Here is a 21,018-nt window from a genome sequence, read left to right on the forward strand (position 1 = left end):
TTATGGATGTTGCGTTTTTTTATGTAATTGTTTGGCAGTGTTTTTTTTTTTTATTTTCGAAAAAGATTGGTAATTGAAGTTTGGTTGATTGGTTAGCATAATAAAAATATTAGAAACAAATGCGAGAAAATGAATAATTGTATGTGCCAAAATCAAGCAGAATTTAAGAAAACATAAATGTAAGAAAACTACAACTGTCGCTTTTTAGTAATTTTTCAAACTTACCATAAATATTGAGGGTTTATGCGGAGTCTTTGGTGGCATTGCCGGTGGCGGTATTTTATGTGTTGTTGTTGTCGTCGTTGTGGTGGGTGCAGGTGGTGGTTGAGTTGGAGGTGCTCTTGTTGTCGTAGTTGTTGTAGTGGTGGTTGTGGTAGTAGTAGTTGTTGTCGTCAAAAAGCCCAATTCGGCTAAACGTTTCATATGGAAATCCTTCTGAGCCTCAACTAGAATAATTTAATAGAATATTATTAATATTATTATATACTTTCATATTGTTTTTTTTTAAGTTCATATCCATATTACTTACCCACACATGGATTCATCCATAATAGTCTACGCCAACCCACACATTGATACAAATACTGGGCATCACTGCCATGACAGCCACATGTTGTACGTAAAATTGTTCCCAAGATACCAATCATAGCAGTGCGACAGCCACTAGGACGACCAGCACACTTTTTGGTCACACTATCGACGGCACAAGCTTGTTCATAATACTCCAGTTTGAGTCTGAAATAAATTATTTAAATTAAAAGCAAGCTTAATAAGTTCACAGAGAAAACAGATTCGTATTAGCAACCGAATTTGTTGCGAATCGAATGATTCGATTGCACACATCGTATTTTTCGTTTCGGATAAATAAGAATTTCGGTTACAGCAACCAATATTGTGTTTCCATTTCTAAATTTCGATTATAAATAAATTCGGTTACTACGAATCTGTGTTCTCTGTGTTGCTTTATTATAAAATTTAAAGTTTTTAAACTCTTCTCAAGTCTCTTAAAATACATATTTTTAATAAATATTATTTAGTAAAACTTATTCTACTTATGTATGTATAAATGTATGTAATAAAGCCAAAACAAACTTAAAAACATTCAAGTTTTTAATAACGACTTTTCTAATAAGTTTTTTGTACATACATACGTAAGTAGGTATGCTTGTGTTTGGAAAAATAATTTATTTATATACCAAACATTCCTTGTAGACAACATAGTACATTTAACATGACTTAATTTACTCGAAAGTTCTTAATTGACTTCCTCACAAAAATATTGTAATCATAGACACATAGTAATTTTTTAAGAAAATAAAAACTGTGTTTGTTTGCATCTAACTATTAGGCACAGTAAAGATGGAGTCAAAAAAACTTATGCACACTATTCCAGCCAAAACTTATCTTTGGTCCAACAAATTATTATTTTTTTTAATCACGTTAGCTTTTAAAAATATCTTTTCTAAATCATTTTGACATTTAGGTCAAAATGGTAGGTGAACAAATATTTTCAACTTTTGAAAAAAATACTATATGGACTTCGTCACACTGCTTCCAAATCCATTAAACTGTATGAGAAAGACTTGAAAAAAAACATGGATCAGGAAAAAAATAGATCTAAAATTTCGAAGCTTAGAAAGAAAAGAACGAACGAAACCTGTTGTGTGATGGAAGATTAAACTTATGTACTGGCAGACTTTTCAAAACTTCCGGGTCATGATTTATATATGGCTGATGGACTAGATAATGTTCAAGAACAATACCCCAACAAACAAAATTAAAATTCCGCACGAAATTTCTTGTGTGGTAATCCATTTGCAGTTTTGGCAAAAGAAGCCAATCATATCTGACATTAGGCATGATAAACACAGATATATGTATATAAATATATTACGGAGTGTCTATAAAATCGGCTTTTGCCTTTCATTAAACAGCACAAAGTGCCTTCATATTTCATGTCGCTATGGAAAAAGGTCTTTGGGTGTTATTCAAACAATAATATAAATAAAAAAATGGATAAATTTATAAATATCGAGTAATATGCAAATATTTCCATGTTTAATGAATTTGTACAAGATTTGAATAAATTTACGAATTTTTATATTGAACGGTTTAAGTTTCGTTTTGAACACTCTTTATGCACTAAACATATAATGAAATTCGTGTTGGCAACCGAAATTATCGACAATCGAATTTTGCCTGTTTCACGGGCTATCACTCATTTTGATTATGATGATTGAATATTAGGTATATTCATTATTCAATTGCTGTTTTAATGGTACATGCAACTAATAATAAAATATGAACTCAGTGGTAAGAACTGAAATTATCAGTAGCAACAATTAAGATGTATCTTTTTTTGCTATTTTAATGCCAAATCAATGTTTTATTTTTTATTAAATATGCATGAAAATAGCATTAAATACACATAGGATCGTCAATCATTTGAGTATAATTTTGATCGAATAAAAGTTCATAATTTATAAAAAAAGGTTGAGTTATGTTCATTTTGATTATTGGAATGTTTGGCTTTATGTAAAAAACTATAGTCTTTATTCTTATACTTGGATACTGTTACCGATAAGTTACCGCTATCCTTAAAATACCCATTCACCTGGGGTACCGTTTCTGCTAAGCTACCGTTGCCGAAATAAATGTAATTACCATTACCGATAAAATCGTAAATACCGTTACATCTAAATGCCATTTCCGATATTTTATAAATAATTATAAATTATGAAAATATGTACAAATCTTTGAATTCAATATTTGAGTTTATTGAAATACAATACCACAGCTTGTTTGTAATATCTGTAACCTATACCAATTAGACATCATAAGTTTTAGGTGCATAATGTGCCTACAACAAAGCATTTTTTTTCAATGTAAATCATGCGGGTGATGTGCGCTTAAGCTAACAAAATAGTTTTGTATTTAAATTGTAACCATACATGTCACATAGAAGAATGCTTAGGAAATAATGTATTCAATTTTCGCTTTTTAATGAAAATGTATAATTTAGGATTTTTACATAAAATATATCATTGTAACTTTATAGGAAAAGCTATGTTAGCTTAGATGGACATTGTTCGTTATATTTGTTCCTTTTAACTCCTACAAGGAGCATAGGGCATTCGTATGTTCTACACAAAAGATTTTTTGGTGTTAGGGCTCAATATCTTAATACCGATTTTCGTTTTCTATATTTTATTGATAACCAAAATTTTTACTGTAAGAGGCACGGTTCTAGTAATTTTATTGCCCATGCAAAATTATTGGTCAAATTAATTACTCATTTTAGATGTTTTTAATAATTTACTAAATCTATTTATGTTTTAAAGTCTACCATTAATCATTTCTTTTAATATCAGTACAAAATTAACAAGGTTTAAGTTTATATTTATTTTAAATTTATAATTTGTTTATCAAATAGTTTATTAAGGATTTATAGCCGACCTTAAAATTTTGAGTGTACAATCTTGAATGCCAATCACGTTTGCATACCAATATAATGACCAAAAATGCAATAAAGCAAATCATGTATAGTAAATCTACAACAACAGCAAAAGTACTATCAAAAACATATTTTACTTTGTCATATACATACGCACATACCCATACATATGTATGTACGTACATATATATGAAATAACAATAATAACAAAGTTAAATGCAAACCAAAATTACCACAACTACTGCTGCAACAGCTACATACATACACACGTACGTACTACAAAACCACAAAATACAACTGTTTGTACGTAAGTGAGTACTTTTAAAAATGCATGAAAAGTTTACTTCTTTTATGCATAATAAAAGTTGTCCATAAACATGTATGCTAGTAAGTATCTGCATACATATGTACATTAGATCTGCTCTTACAAAATAGATTTGCTTTAGATGGATCTTAATTTGAACAAGACCCGTACAGGAATGACTGAACGTTGTAAAATTAAAACAAGTAAGAAAGTATAGTCGGTCAAGCCCGACATTCACCTACACTAAGTAAATGAGCAAACACTTTTTTCTCCTAAAATTTTAATAATTTATTTACGTGAGTGAATTTCGGAAGTGAAGCTATGACCAATTATGTACCGATCGTCAATAAATTATGTCGTTTAATTGATTCCTATATGAAATTTATTTCTAATTTTTTAAGAGTTTAATAATTTATAATAAGGGTCCTCATGTAAACGCTTAACCCTCTAACCGGACAATTTTATTTCGAGGTAAAATAATATACCAGGTTATTGTTTGAAAAAAAAAGAAAACGTTGGAATAAAAACAAACAAAAGACAAGTGCACGTTCTTGTTTATCACAATAAGTAAATTGTTTGTCTCTTTACACATATTTACCGTTATAACGGGAAAAATAACCAAATAAAGCAGCATTATCTACATTTAACATACCCGCCTAAAGGCAACCTTGCCGGTTAGAGGGTTAAATACCTCGTAAACTGTGCAATCTGTGCATTTTTACAGTCTCGCAAATGAACTGCCAAAAATTGTATGGAAAATCGTTTGCACAACTCCGATAAGTTTTCGCGACAATTTAGACTCGCAAGCTTGAATTTATTGTGCATTTGATGAATCAGCTGCTTTTGTTTACTTTTATTTATAAGAAATAAAAATAAAATAAGGGTCCTTATGTAAACGTTTAAAAGCCTCGCAAACTGTGCAATCTGTGCATTTTTACACTCTCGCAAATGAACTGTCAAAAAATGTATGGAAATTCGCACACAATAAGTTTGCGCAACCCCGATAAGTTTGCGCGACAATTTCGACTCGCAAACTTGAATTTGTTGTGCAATAGATGAATCAGCTGCTTTTGTTTACTTTTATTTATGAAAAATAAAAATCAATTAAAATATAAATATTTTGTTCATGTGAAAATTGTGTATCTTTGGAACAGAGTGATTGGATTGAATGGCATTGTGTATGGAAACATTAACCAACAGCTAGAACATAAACAAATTCTTCCAAACTATGTATACCATCGTTTGTTCCAAATGCGCAAGTTTGCACAATTGAACAAATGGGAAACTTAAGCGTTTAAATGAGTACCATTAATGTATATAATTAATAATTGGTTACAGTGCCCGATTGACTCAACAGGAAAGGGGAAAAGCAAGGTCTATTAATAAGGTCTGTGCAACTAAACAGCTGATAATTTTTTATCCCTTTGTGTTTACATACTGTGTTTGTCAAAATTTGTTTACAATTTTAGAGCGCCATTGTATTTTTTTCAAATTTGTTTACTTTTCTAACGTTTCGTGACAAAATTGAAAACTGAAAAAATAAATTAAAAACATAAACAAATAATAAAAAGTGTCGTGAACAAATTGAAAACGGAAAAAATAAATTAAAATCATAAAAAAATTAATAAAAAATGCGTTACTTCTCGTCAATAGTTCTTGAATTTTATATATCTAAAAAAATAAATGCAATATACATACATTTATTTTTTTTGTTGAAAATAAAATTATATTATGTATGTTTGTTTTGGTAATGTTTTTGACAAGTTCAGTATAGTTTTACACAAACAAAATGCCTGTTTTTCTTTTTGTTTTTGAATTGTTGTAGAGTTGCACAGACCTTATTAATAGACCTTGGGGAAAAAAAAAAAAAAAATTGGTTACACAAATATACTTAGATAATATTAAAACAGTGTTAACTTTTTTTATCGACATTTGTTGTAATGAAATATTGCGATTTGCGAGTAATTTCTATGTATTTGAGGCTTATTTAGGTTGACTTTCATCTCAATAGTGTTATTCACAAGAGTTCTATTGGTGTTATGTGTTATATTCGGAAGTGATCCTTATATGGGAACTATGGCCAATTATGAACAAACATGCAGCAGTATAATTGCTATTTAAATAAAACAATTTTATGTTTGTAATTGTATCTCAATGCCGATATTTATGTATATTTTCATATATGATTTTCAGAAGTGGGCCTTATATAGTTGTATGATTGTGGATTCGTTATATATCCAGTATACAAATTACTGATCTTTGTAAAATGTTGGTTCTATATCGATATTTATATAGTTTAACATGTTTTTTTTTCTCAATTTGCTAGTTATGGGCCGATTTCCATTAAAATTTGGTATGGCGTTTTTATACATATGAGGATTAATTAATTCGAACTACAATTTGATAGCTTTATTTTTACGAGATTTATTGGTATTAAAATGATTTCCGGAAGTAAGCTTTATATTGGAGCTTTACCCAATAACATACCGATATTCTAAAAATCCATTAGTATAATTTCTGCATATATACAATACATTTTTCGAAAGTGGTCCTTATATGAGAGCTATGACCAATTAATCGCCAACAATCATAAAAATCAGCGCGTCGACTTTTATATATATATATATATATGAGCATTAATTATATCCAATTTCAGCCAGATGACGATATTTATAAGAGATTTGTGCGTACATATCTGATTTTCGGAAGTGGTCCTTATATGGATGCTATCATCAAATATGAACCGATATCCACAAATCCTATAGTATAATTTTTGCATTTACATACATATATACCAGATTTATATACAATTTTGTTTAATGTCGATATTTATAAGAGATTTATGTAGGTTAATATATTTTAAGAAAGTGGTTCTTATATGGGAGATCGATTTTTACATATATAGGGTTTATTTATGTTGAATTCCTGCCTGATGATGATACTTTTAAGAGATTTATTTGTCTTTAAATGATTTTCGAAGGTTGACCTTATATACCCAGTCGTGCTACACCCAATTGTGAACGTATAACTGGCATGGGTATAGTTTTAGTTGAGGAGCCGCAGAACAAATGGCACTTTTTCGCACATTTAAATTTTTTGGGAAAATGAGTTTCATTTATTTCGCCGCCTTAAAAAACTGCATGAACCTGAAAATTTTTCTTACTTATCAATAGCTACATGTAACTGCCATAAGTCACCACATAAAATGTTCAGGATGTTTGATATAAAACCATTTTAATATCGGAAAAAGAACGTTTTGTTAAAAAATAAATAAAAAAAGGTACGTTTTGTTAAAAACAAAATTAAAAAGTATGTTTTTTATGCGTTGTTTTTTAACGATAATATTTTAAATGAATGTTTTAAATCCTGATCTAAACAAATTACACATTGAAATTAAATATATATTTTTTTCGTTTTATACTAGTGTTGTACGTTTTGTTAAGCAAGAACCCATAGAACCCATTTACTTGGTAAAAAAATTAAAAAAATTTTGCTGACTTGATTGTTTCTAGAAGATTTCAACCCAAATATTATAAAAATACCAAAAAACCAATTTTTGATAAGATGCGAAAAAGTACCTTTTGTTCTGCGGCTCCTCAGTTACAATAGATTTATGTAGGTTAATGTGTTTTCGGAAGAGGTCCTTATATGGGAGCAATGATCAATTATGGGCCGATCTTCCTATAATTCGTTGCGGCGATTTGCATTCATATGGTGAAGTGTATTTTCGGAAGTGAACTTTATATGGTGCCTATGATTTCCTTTAACGCGAAACTTATTTTTTCTGTACAAACACCGTCATAGGCATTTATTTAGAATAGTGTCATATTTTGGAATGAAATTTGTATGGGGTCTGGGAGAAATTATGGACCGATTCATTAAATTTTATGATATTATCTGCAATATTTTTAAACAAAATATAAAAAAAAATGTGAAAAATATCAACATTGTTTGAGGTTGTTGAATATTTTAGAAATAAAAATTGCTTATTTTTCACTAAATGTTTCACTAATGTTTTATACGTTGTTAGATAACAATTGTCTATATAAGATAATATTAATTTCAAACCAAATATTTTTTGAAAAGCAAAGTTTTTTAACAAATTAAAAATTACAATTTTGCAACTTTCAGTCGGTTTTCATTATCGGATTGGTCCCAAATTTTTCAAAATTTAGTTTTACCTACTAAATTAAGACCCATCCAATCTTGTTTTTTAAGGACAGGGCTAACGTATATAGGAGTTTAAAAGTATGGGTATGCATTTAAGTAAATGTTGGTTTTAATATTAATTTGTATTTGTATGATTGTATGTAGTTGTGTAAGTATCTAAACAAGTAAATGTGTCTGTGTATTTTCTCTTTACCCCTATTAAAGGCTTTACAATCATGTAAATTGTATATTTATTAGTGTTTGTAACTAGTTAACATACTTGTAACAAGCTGTTATCAAAAAATTCGTGTACATGTATGTTTGTTTCAATTTATTAGTGTATGAGTGGGTTGTTCTACATGTTGGTTTCTTAATAAAGTGTGAATACAAAATATTTTCAGAATTAAACTTTGTGACACTTATAGGAAGAAGTCATGGAAAATGCTGCAAAAGTTTTGCTCTTCTCACACACACACACACACTTGTTTATAAGCAAAACATTTTACAAATTTGTCAAAGGTGCTATTTTCACACAAATCCAAGCTCACCTTTACACACACACACCCATATTTTACCACTACAAGTTGAAAAGTCATGTAAAACATTTTGCAACTTCATTAGCATTTAACCTTTCTTTGTTGCTTCTGTGTTTTATTGTTCTTGTTGTTTTTATTAAATAACAAAAACAATTTTAAATTTATTTATAAAGTTTCATTTTAAATTTTTATTTTATTTATTGATATTATTTAATATATTTTAGTTTTACCAATAAAATAAAATACAAGTATTTTGTTGTTGTTTTCTTTATGTTTCAGTAATTTGTTTAGATTTCAGATGTCTACGATGGCTTCTAAATCCCTTTCAACATTCTTGATACTTATTTTTGTTTAACATGTGATTTCTTAATTGTTATTTATCTTTTGATAATACCTTAAGCAAATCTGTTTAAAGTTTGTTTACGGTTGTCCAAACAAACTTTAGTTTTTGACAAAATTTAATCCTAATAGTTTGTTTTTTGGCAGAGGCGTACTCAAACTTGAGGAATTAAAATGATAAACGTTTGTCTGTGTATTAGCATATTTAAATTACTATTATTTATTTTAAATAGTCATACAAAAAGAATTGTCTATGAAAAATGTCTTTATTGTTTTTGTCACATTCACAAAATACCACAAATCAAGAGGTTTTTGCTTTTGACTTCTTAGGTTTGTCAGTGTGAGTATGTATTAAAATATATGTATTGGTTCATTAGACGTAGCCTGAAACAATAGACTCATTGAATTTAGCTATTTTTCATTCAATATTATTGCTGACATTTAAATTTAGTGAGTTTCCGAAAAACACAGTGAAGTTTTACTAATAATTTAATGCATAGGCCAACATTTCTTTCTGTACAAAACGGCTAAAGGGTAACGGTAGCGCTATTTCAATATTTTAGCGGTAACCGAATTGCTGATATTTTGGTAACGGTAATTTTATTCTGATCTAACTTATTGATAAAATTTACAAAAATTAAAAATAAGTTGAGAATGCTGGTATATTTAAAATTTTTTTTTGAAATCAAAAATTAGAATTTAGGGATAGCGGTAACTATAGCCAACCAACAGAAGGTAGCTGTGGCTTAATTGGTTAGCGCGTTTAATCATTAAACATGATATGGTATTTGCGACCTTGGTTTGATTCCCATCCGCTGCCAATCAACAACATCTGTTTATAATTAATATTAGTTTACGTTTATTAGTTTCAGTTTTAATTGGCTTGTCTAGTGCGTCATCTCACCACCAGATTACAGTATAATTACAGAGTTTTCAAATACAATACAAGTAACACTCAGGCATTAATTGCCTGAGCTTTCAGATATATATTTTATATCTGAAAGCTAAAATGTCTAGCAAATTCTCTATCAAGTCATAATTTTTATTACACATTATATTCATCGTTATATAATGGACAAGAGTCCTACAAACTCTTGAAGGCTTGTGATACTCGATGGCTGTCAATAGCCTTCAAACGTATTGTGGATCTATGCTTCGAGTTAAAACCCACTTCGGTTCAATTTCGTCAAACCAGCAATGCTGCAAAGCCAAACATTTAAGTAATTAATATGCTGATTATAATTTGGCCTACGATCTTTTTTGCAAGGAATTTGATCCATTATCGTCCTCAATTGAAAATTGTTTAATGTTTTCGCCACATTTTTATACAAGTTTGAAGAATGAGAGATAAAATAAATAACGGTTTAATTAATGAAGACTATGAAAAAATAATATGACAAACTAAACTAATTGAGCAATTGCGACAAAGATTACCATATGAAAACTCTTCGCAAAATCGATTTTTTATCCGTTGATAATGCACTTAAAATAGTAAAACCAAAAAAATATATTTTATTTTATATTTTTTCCTTTATTCAATTTACTTATTAAGAATTAGATAACATTTTATGAGATTCACATTAGTATTACAACAATTGCATCATTTGTTTTAGGTATATTATTCTTATTTATATATGTATATCACAGATTAGGGATGAAAAGTGAGGATTTAAAAACCCTACCAAAAAAATATATTATGTCATACACAGAAAAAAGTTTCAACATAAATAGTATGATTTGATTTCATTGATTTCAATTCATAACATTTATAAATAATTTCTTAAATATTAAGATTTTTCATATTTTATGTTTTCAAATTAAATCTAGAAGGCTTGAAAAATATAATTTCATTTTCATTTATATTTTTTTGTTTTTGAAAAATGTTTGAAATTTTCCTTGGAAAATATTTTATTTATTTTTATGATTTTCAGCCACAAAATGAGCAAATAAGCGCGAAATTGATTAATTTTTTTTAAGGGGATGATATGCTTAATGTTTATGAATATTTTATTATGTTCAATGATATTTTTTAAGTTTCAGATATTGTTGATTCATCTTAAAATATTGGCCAATATATGGCTACTAAACAAATATTTTTACATTAATTCATTAGATAATCCAATTATAATGCAATTTATTGTAAAATATTATTAAATTTATGAAAAAATAGCAAAAATTTCCGTCATGAACAATTTTATAATATTTATGAACATGTTCTTAAACTGAATGAAAAAAGTTTGGGAAAAAAAAGTCAAGTTCGTTTAATAATATTTATTACAAAATTCATTCCAATTATGAATTTCTTTTTTCTGTGTATTGATGTGAAAAATTAAACTGCTAATGAAATTACGAAGCTTAAGGCTCAGGGACAGAATATTTTAAACTACAAATGGACAAATATAGAACCAACAATGTCCATTTTCTGACATGATTAATCTAGTATTTAACTTTTTATTACTTCCTTTAAGTAATGCAGATGTTGAACGACAATGAAATTTGTAAAGTTAAAAAATGTTTAATGCCTTATTGAATATTAGATTATCATTCAAAAATTACATAAATATTATTTATTGTATTCTTTTATATTTACGCAAATTCTAATTCTGATTCTTCCGATTATGATAAAACTATTATACCTGTTTATATTTATTATTAACTGTGTACCGTTTTAATTTTATTTACTTTTATTAATTTTAGGAACATATTTTGTAATTTGTTATTTAAAAATAGTAAATGAATTCTAAATTTTTAATTTATAATATTTAAGCTTTTTTTAAACTGATTAAGCTTTTTCTGGCCTTTTTTGAAGTCAATATAGCTTCTTTTTTTCCAACTCCTAGCAACACTGGTTATTGGAGCCATTGTTGATATTTAGTGAGGAAACTAAATATCAACAACATGTTTATATTTCATGAACTCATTTTAAAAGTTAAATTGTATGTGATAATTTTGACGGCTAAGAACGTTACATTCGTATTTTGTTAAAGAAATAAAATATAAATAAATAAAAATATTTGATTTAAATTAAAATGTCCACCTCTTGATTAGAAAGATCGGGGAGTACTGATAGTAAACGATGATTTATATACAAGAATTCGACATTAGAATATGAACGTTAACCGGGTTTTGTTTGGCTTCTTTTAATTTGTTGTTGACATAAATATGTCATAGAATGTAAACACACAAGATATCAAAAAAAAAAATTAAAAAACTCTCACGAATTATCCGATTAGGACTAATTTCGGGCTCTGTTTTTGTGGCAAAAATTGTATGTGCCAAATTTTATTAAAACAGCCTCAAAATTGTCAGATGTACTTTTATCACAAGTACTAAATGATATCCTGACTCAATAAACGATTCCAATGAGGTGGTTTTGGCCGTTACAACCAGACGAACCCTCATTATATCACAAATTTGTAGAGATTTATTTGTTATTAATGAAAACGAATTGTATATGATATTTAATACCCGCATAACAGCCTCCCCACCATAGTGGGGAGGGTATTATGCGTTTGTGCAGATGTGTGAAACGCCCAAAAATATTGGTCTAACACTCACCTGAAAGTATACCGATCGTCTTAGAATCACTTTCTGAGTCGATTAAACGATGTCCGTCCGTCTGTCTGGCTGGCTGTCCATGTAAACCTTGTGCGCAGAGTACAGGTCGCAATTTTGAAGATATTTCGATAAAATTTGGTACATATAATTTTTTCGGCCCAAGGACGAAGCCTATTGAAACTGGCTGAAATCGGTCCATTATTTCACCTAGCCCCTACACAAATTTCGCTTTAAATAAGTTTTATATATACAAAATTCATGTCACCAAATTTTGTTACGATCGGTCCATAATTATTCATAGCTCCCATATAGACCCGCTTCCGAAAATCACTTTAACGTGCTTAAATCACTGAAAAATGTTGGTATATACACAAAATTCAACATAAATAACTTTCATATAGACATAAATCACACGACCTAATTTTATGGTGATCGGTCCATAATTGGTCATAGCTCTCATATAAGGCCCACTTCAGAAAATCACTCACGAATATATTTTTCTTTTAAAAGAAAAATATTTTTACTCGTTTACTTGGTGTAGGGTATTATATGGTCGGGCTTGACCGACCATACTTTCTGACTTGTTTTAAAGGTACTAAATTTCACATATTTAAAGTTTTTGGAGCAGTCTAATGTTTTGTGTGTGTAAGTGTATGAATGTTGATTTTACATTAAATTAAATTTGATTGATGATATTATTTTGCTATTTTGAGGTTTTTGTGGTTATTCATTACAATTCAGTACAATATTCAACATCTATTATATTTACATTTATTTTATACTCAAAATTTTAATATCATGAATTTAATGAACATGTAATACATTTGAATATTTTTTTTTTAAATAGTTACAATAAGAAAACTCTACATTCTAAATAGTTGTTGAAAATTTTGACGAAGTTACGTTAATTGTATATCCTTGAAAATTGTGATAAAGCTATTCCTAGGTCTGCCAGTGTTCGAGGGTATTTCTCCTCAATATTGGGGATTTTTTATGTATTTTGGAAATATTTTTCTTGAGCATTTTATGGGGTTAATAAAATACTCAAGAAAAATACTTGAGTATTTACTTTACACACATATTTGTTATAATGTATTTTATAATAGCTATCTATATCTGTAACTTATTTCATATTTTCAAATAAAGTTTTTGATTGAGCTTGAATGTCTGCTCCCAAAATATTATTGCAGCTCAAAATTTATAATTTAAACAAAAATTTTGGAAAGTAATTTATATACAATACTAATTTTACAGATGAAATGACTTATTATAGGAACTGAACGTTCTTTATTATTTCTCTTTTTACTAAATTTTGAATTTTTTAAGAGCCCGCTCTATTTTCGGATAATGTTTTTAGCAAATTGTAGATGTGCCTCAGTAAAATGTGTTGAGATAAAAGTATCTAGATTATTGCGAACAAAAATTTATTTAAAATTCATTAAGTTCCCACATCTCTTCCGCAGTATTTTGTATCTAGTGAACACCATTTTTGCTAAGTGAATACCAAATGCTGTGAGATGTTTTACTAAATTTTGTATTTCAATATTTCCATGACAAAAGAACTCAATTATCACAAAAAATCAAACTATTCTATTTTATATAGACATTGAACAAAATTCACGCTGATTTTTTTCAGATTTGAAAGTGATTTTTAACTCTGCTGTTAATGAGGGCACATCAGTTATATATACATTAAAAGAATTTCAGTTTTTAATTATTGGTTTTGCGTTTAATTTTCTTAAGGGGCCCACAGTTCCAAAAAAAAATGAAAATCACAAAATGTTGACTTCAAAATGTAGCACCTTATTATTTTTTAACTGACGGTGATTGAGAAATAACACATATAAAAATATTGCTCCTCCATATCTGCTGAACAGTTCTTTTATACAATAAAATAAAATTTAAAAAACAACAAGAACTCTGGTTCACTTCTGATAAAAATATACTAGACCTTGGCTTCTGATTTTTTTGCAAACATGTTTCCAGTATATTCATTTAATAGTCAAGTATAATATAACTATCAAACCAAAATAATAATTTTATGTCATATTAGCCAGTTCCACAATTTTAGTTTAATACTCGCAATATTTCACATGTACACATTTTATTTTGTTTTATAATATTTTCAGGCTATTTGCACATGTATGCCTTGTTCTGAACACCACTGAACATGTCAATATTCATGTCGAGTTTTTAGAATACCACGAGAAAAGTAAAACTTTGTCTTCACTTCAAACCCACAAGTGTCGTAAGCACTTTACGCCAATAACTACTACAAGCACTTGTATACACAACATGCACTATTTATGTTGCAGGAATTGTGTATGAGCAACTGATTTGAACAAACTTAAAAATAAAGTTGATATAAGGTTCAAACTAAAATCACTGACATAGACAAGCATTCTGTGTTGTGTTTATTACTATATATCCAGTAAGAAATTAGAAAGACTAAATTAAAAATAAATATATATTTCTAAATATACTATGAGTTTGTAGCCTTCTTAAAATATATGTATTGTATTTATGTGGTATATTAGGATTTAAAAGCCACTTTATATTTCCTGTTCATCATACCAGTACAGCCTCTAATTTTCTATTTATTCTATTCATTCCCCTTAACATTTTTGCTGGTAATTTAATGAAAATGTCATTAACTCTCTAGCACAGCTCTTGTGCAAATATGTCTGCGGATTTTTCAATGATTTAACTGCAAATAAATTTAATTTTCTTAAATCTTGATTAAATTAAAATCACATTTTTTGTCAAACAAACTCTATTACAAAGTTTCCTCCCAGCATGTAGAGACAAAATTGTTTTATTCTTGTATGGGACGATGCGAGGATACGAGTATAAAAGACAAATATTATATGTATTGCATACATCACGGGTGGCAGTATGTGTGCGCGTGTGTATGTGTTTGTATGTATATAGTTGTTTAGCTAATTTAGCGTAATTTCAGTTGTTTACTATGGGATATTTTAGCTCCTCCTCCTTCCCATCCTAGTACCACTAACAAGTGTGATTCACTTAAAAGGCAATTAATTTTACAGCCACGTATTTTGCGGTCGTTTAGTTTAGTTAAATACATAATGACACAATAATGCCGTAAACAACGACAAACTTAAATCTTCCTCATGAACGTACTCGTTTGCTATGTGTGGGTGGCTGAGAGTTTATTGGGGTATGTGTAAATAAAATTTATGTACATACATATATATATGCTGTATTTTAAATATACAGTCTCATCGTGTCAACTTCTAATTATATAATAGCAACAAAGCTAAAAATAACAACAGCGTGCTCAAGAATAACCCTTCAAAAATGCATGAGTTTAAAGCAAATATATTTCCATGTTCAAGTAATTAGTTACTCTAGCATTTGGCTATCCGAATATTATATTATAGGCCAAAAGATAGTACTTTGTACACAGTTAGTACTAATAAGTAACACAACAGATTAGAATACAATAGTAAAACAAAACTTTTCGATACAGTGATCAAAATTAAATATTCTATAGGAATTTATATTAAAATATAAACAAATTAGACATATTTATTGGTGGATATTGATGAAACTTCAGAAACGTGTTATGTAAACTGATAGTGGATGGAAGTGAGTAACAGAATAGTTATACAGAATTTTAAGACATTTTTTTATTTATTTTTTATTCGTTCGAACTTATCTAAATTTAATTAATTGAAGTAATTTAATCTGGTTCAAGTTCAATTGTAATAATTTTGCAGTTTGCACTAATACTTAATGATAGTGCAAAATTAGTGCAATCATTTTGTTTATATTTAGTGCTGAGTTGAAAATTAGCAGCCTCACTAAACATTAGTGATAGTGAGTTAAAAAATTTTGCACTCAAAATTAAATTAGTTGATTTAAAAAAATGCAATCATCAGTTTATTGCAACTTTTTTGTATGCACTATTTTGAGTGCAACTTCAAATTGTGCACTAAATTTTTAAGTTCAAAATGGTTTAAGTTTATTTCTGTACACTCGTTTAAAACTTAAGACTAATATTTCATTAAAAATAAAAAAAATATTTAAAACTTTTATTTTTCGAATTTGGATTCAACAATTTCATGACTACTCATTTTTGAAAAATTAGTGATAGTGTGTTTAAAGCAGCCTTTTTTTGATTGCAGGTTAAAAATTTGCACTAATTAATTGTAGTGCAGATTTTTGCACTAAATCTTCGTTTAGTGATAGTTAAAAAATTATCACTATCACTATTTTTTTTTAGTGCTAGTTAAGAAATAAGCATTATCACTAAAGCTGATAAAAAAATAGAGCAAACTAAATTTTTTTCAATTTTAGTGGGTGATAGTGCAATGCTGATTTCAATCAACATTTAGTGCACTACCCCCAACTATGAATACATTGAACAGTCAAGCACCCCTTTGATCTGTATAGAGCAGTGGTGCCCGAAATCACAATTCCCTAGCACGCGTAATAGGGCAAGAAAATTCTGCTGACGATACTTTGATACACATACACTATAAGCTTACTTGTGCGTTTTCTTATAATGATCATGTGTTTGTTGCTTTGTTTTCATCTCAGAGAACAAAATCAAATCAAATTCTCCGCTGTTCTTATAATAATAATGTGTTTGTTGCTTTGATATCAACTCACAGAACAAAATTAAATCAAATTCTCCGCTGTTTTACCAACACAACCAAAGCTTTGATGGTATGTGTTCGGGCACCACTGGTATAGAGTGAGGGTTAATACCAGAGTATGAAAACAAACAAAACATTTCGCAGACTTTTGCAAAATGTACAAAACAAATCAAAATTTTTAAATTGTATTGTACATGAGCAAAAACAAAACATAAACTTTTCAAGTGACAAAGAGAGAAAACGAAACAATTCGCTTTTCACTCATCTGCATTATTTAATTTACCGTTTCAATCGTACATTTGAGTACAAAACAGATAGAGAAACGTATTTTTTATTCGTTTTGTTTGTTTTTGCACTCTGTTCTCTATTATAAAGAGTAAATCAATTACCAAACGTTTGTTAAACGTTTTTTCTCAGAATGTTTCAATATTGTTCTTAATCTTTTCTTTTCTAGCTGCGTACGTTTATATTAATGAACAGTTTGCGCTCACGAGCAAAAAGAATAAAAAACAAAATGGGACAATCATTTTTGTTTATGTTTGGTTTTTTTTTACTCACTGCAAAGAACAAAACAAAACGATAGCAAACGTTTCGTTTAGTTTGTTTCCGTACTCTGGTTAATACTACACATAGAAGATTTATTTTTATCAAACATTCATCACACGAAAATATTTGTTAAATCGTAGTAAATATAAAAATATTTTCCAATAATTTCATAAATACATTTCCTCAATTGTTTTGTAAACAGGGTCCTAAAAATAGTTTAGCATTTTTAATTCATGATTCATTCATACTTAATTTGAATTCATTGTTTTGCTAAAATGAATGCATTCCAGAATTTTTAATTCATGATTATAATCATGGAATTCAAATATGAATGCGCAATTATTCATTAAAATTTTAATTACATTCATATCTTGGCCAAAATGAATGCATTCAAAAAATTACAATTCATTACATGTATGATTCAAAGATTCATTCCAAATTGAATCATTCTTTCCGAGTTTTACTTACTCTAAAATGTCATCTATGTATGTAAAAGTTTAGTTGTTTTGATTTGTAACACTTTATTCCACTATTAAACTCTTGTTTGAATTTTGGGATACTCTTTACTAATACAATTTATTGTTGTAATATGAAAGTGCGAAGGACTGAATACGATATTAACTTTGGCATTTCAATTGAAAATTTTGATTCTTGGACAATTGTGTCAATTCCAAGGCAAAAATTTTCCATAACAAAATTGTTACATAAAACTTTAATTAAACAGAAAAAAACAGTTTTTAATCAGGCCTGCAAAATTTCATTCAGATTTATACTAAGTCTCCTAGTTCGGAAGACACAATCCGGTGTTTTGAGCAGTATTCTTTAATGCTAGCTCATGTAATTCTATCTGCACTTTCTGAAGCACTCATTTTTATACATAATTTCGTTATAGTAAAGGTTTAAATTTTTAAACTTCCTAATTAATGTTATTTACATTTTTCTGAGTACTAATTTTATAATTTAGCAATTACATCAAACTAGATTAATTATTACCAAAAACTTTTAAACTTACATACGCATACATATATGTATGTATATACACTCATATGTATGTCAACTATCTAAAACAGAAATTTCTGATTTGTTCTTTTCAAATGAAACTTACCGACATTCACGTTCCACTTTGCATGCTTCAGCCACAGCATGACATGATGGTGGTGGTGTGTAGCTCTGTTGATTATTATTGTCGGGTGGCCTTTGTGCACAAACCGGATGTAGTTTTTCCTGAGCAATCATACAACTATCATGACGATTTGTTGTTTTTCTATGACAAAATGAACATAAAAAAAAATGAATGAGAAGAAAAAGCCAACAACAGTTACATACACAGATAGTAGTCACAGCCATATTCACAAAGGAACATAAAAACTCAAAACTTATCATTTCTGCAAAAATTTAAAAAAAAAACCCAAATGGTATAAAAAGGATAGAGAAAAACTTCAAAACACATCAGAGAAAAACAAACTAAACCAAAAAACCACAAACAATTATCTAAAAAAGAGTTGTTGTTTTGATGCAGGGCAAAAGTTTTTTGATTTGTTTGTTGTTTTTTGGTTTTGTTTTTTTCCTATTTGGTTTCAATTGTTTTTTTTTCACTCTCTTTTATAAAATTCAATGCAGTGAAAGGTAAATCAAAACTATATTTATGTGTCTGTTTGTATCTACTTATCAACTATCTGTGTGTGTTTTGGAAGTCAAGTTTTCCCAAAATCCACATAAATGTTTACATGGATATGTGAGTGTGTGAGTACGTTGTACTTACTTGCATAAACAAAAGGCCACATCTAAATTTAAGTCCTCATGTGGACCTTTATAAAATGCCTGCAGTGAAGTCATGCATGCATTACGATTACAACGATGCATTTCACAATGTTGTAGCATTGGCTGTAACGACGATAAACAGGACGGATCTTCACGACATGTATCCAATGCTGTATGACAGGTACTCTAATGAGAGAAACAAACAACAATAGTTAAAAAAAGCACAAAATCATAAATAGGCAGTTAACAACACAATGCATAGACAAAATAAGACACCAGGAACACAGCAAAACAAAAGTCTTTCTATATGAATAAGTTCAATCAGTTAAGAGCAGTTTAGGCATAAAGGACTTTTATAACTTTAGACCATCGTTATCATTATCAAAAAATTCAGTTTCAAGCATCACTATTTCTAAGCTATTTCATTTTTTATTTTACTGTAGTCATAAATTAGATAATTTATATATTTAAGTACTTGTGTAATAATGTTTTATGTATATTAGAGTGGGTCGATTTAGCAATCGATATTGTGCCATCGATTTTTCTATGGCTTTTGGCATGAGAAAAAAAATCCACTTCGATCAATAAAATCATTTTCGAGACGCCAAATTTCAGAAAAGTAAAAAAATTAACTTTTCTAAATTTTATTTTTAAGGTTTACCTACACCCAGCGAAAAAAACAAAAATTTTTGAATATAGGTATTTCTACATATTTCGAAGCTGGACATTTTTTTTAGAAGTTATACACAAAAATGTGTTATTTTGACTAAAAGAGTGTCTTTCAAACAACATCAAATTGATTTTTTTTTTTTGAATTTTTGTAACATCGTAATTTTTGACCGGAAAGGGTCTTGAGCAGTGTAGCCAGGAGCTGGCGAAAAAAGAAGCTATATTGGCTTCAAAAAAAGGCCACAAAAAGCTAAACAGCTTTAGAAAAAAGCCAAAAAAAAACTAAAATATTATAAATTAAGAATTTTGGTTTATATTTATTTTTAAATAAAAAATATGTTCATAAAATTCATCTGCTTTACTTAAAGGAAGTACTAAAAAGTTAAATACTAGATTAACCATGTCAGAAAATGGACATTGTTGGTTCTATATTTGTCAATTTGTAGTTTAATATATTTTGCCCCTGAGCCTTAAGCTTCGTAATTTTATTAGCACTTTAATTTTTCACTATCAATATGACATAATATATTTTTTTTTGGTTTTACTACTTTATTATCAACGGGAAAAAAATTGATTTTGCGTAGAGTTTTCATATGGTAATCTTTGTCGCAATTGCTCAATTAGTTTAATTTGTCGTATTATTTTTGTCATAATCTTCACTAATTAAAACGTTCTTTATTTAATCTCTCATTCATCAAACTAGTATGAAAAATGTGTCAAAAACATTAAACAATTTTCAGTTGGCGACGATAATGGATCAAATTCCTTGAATTTTAAATCAGAAAACAGCAAATGATTTATTTACTTTTTGTACTTTGTGCAATACTGGTTTTAAAAAAAGATGGTACGCCAAATTATAATCAGTGTATTAATTACTTAAATGTTTGGCTTTTTAGAATTGCTGGTTTGACGAAATTAAAACAAAATGGGTTTTAACTCGAAGCATAGATCCACAAGACGTTTAATGGCTAATGATCGCCATCGAGTATCACAAGCCTTCAAGAGTTTGTGGGGCTCTTGTCCATTATATAATGATGAATATAATGTGTAATAACAATTTTTTCTTGAAAGAGAATT

The 21,018-nt window shown here is 28.5% G+C and overlaps 1 protein-coding gene across 1 annotated transcript in view; it reads right to left on the bottom strand.

Annotated features, from left to right (window-relative positions):
* Gfrl (Glial cell line-derived neurotrophic family receptor-like) overlaps window positions 1-21,018 on the bottom strand; it is a 290,881-nt gene that overhangs the window by 26,185 nt on the left and 243,678 nt on the right. Inside the window, exons 11-14 of the mRNA XM_065502246.1 lie at window positions 19,274-19,458; window positions 18,617-18,775; window positions 530-735; window positions 226-446 (exon numbers count right to left, since the gene is read on the bottom strand). Coding sequence (XP_065358318.1) covers window positions 226-446; window positions 530-735; window positions 18,617-18,775; window positions 19,274-19,458 — 771 coding nt within the window. The remainder of the gene's footprint in view (window positions 1-225; window positions 447-529; window positions 736-18,616; window positions 18,776-19,273; window positions 19,459-21,018) is intronic.

Source organism: Calliphora vicina, chromosome 1, assembly GCF_958450345.1.
Source record: "Calliphora vicina chromosome 1, idCalVici1.1, whole genome shotgun sequence".
NCBI lineage: Eukaryota > Metazoa > Arthropoda > Insecta > Diptera > Calliphoridae > Calliphora > Calliphora vicina.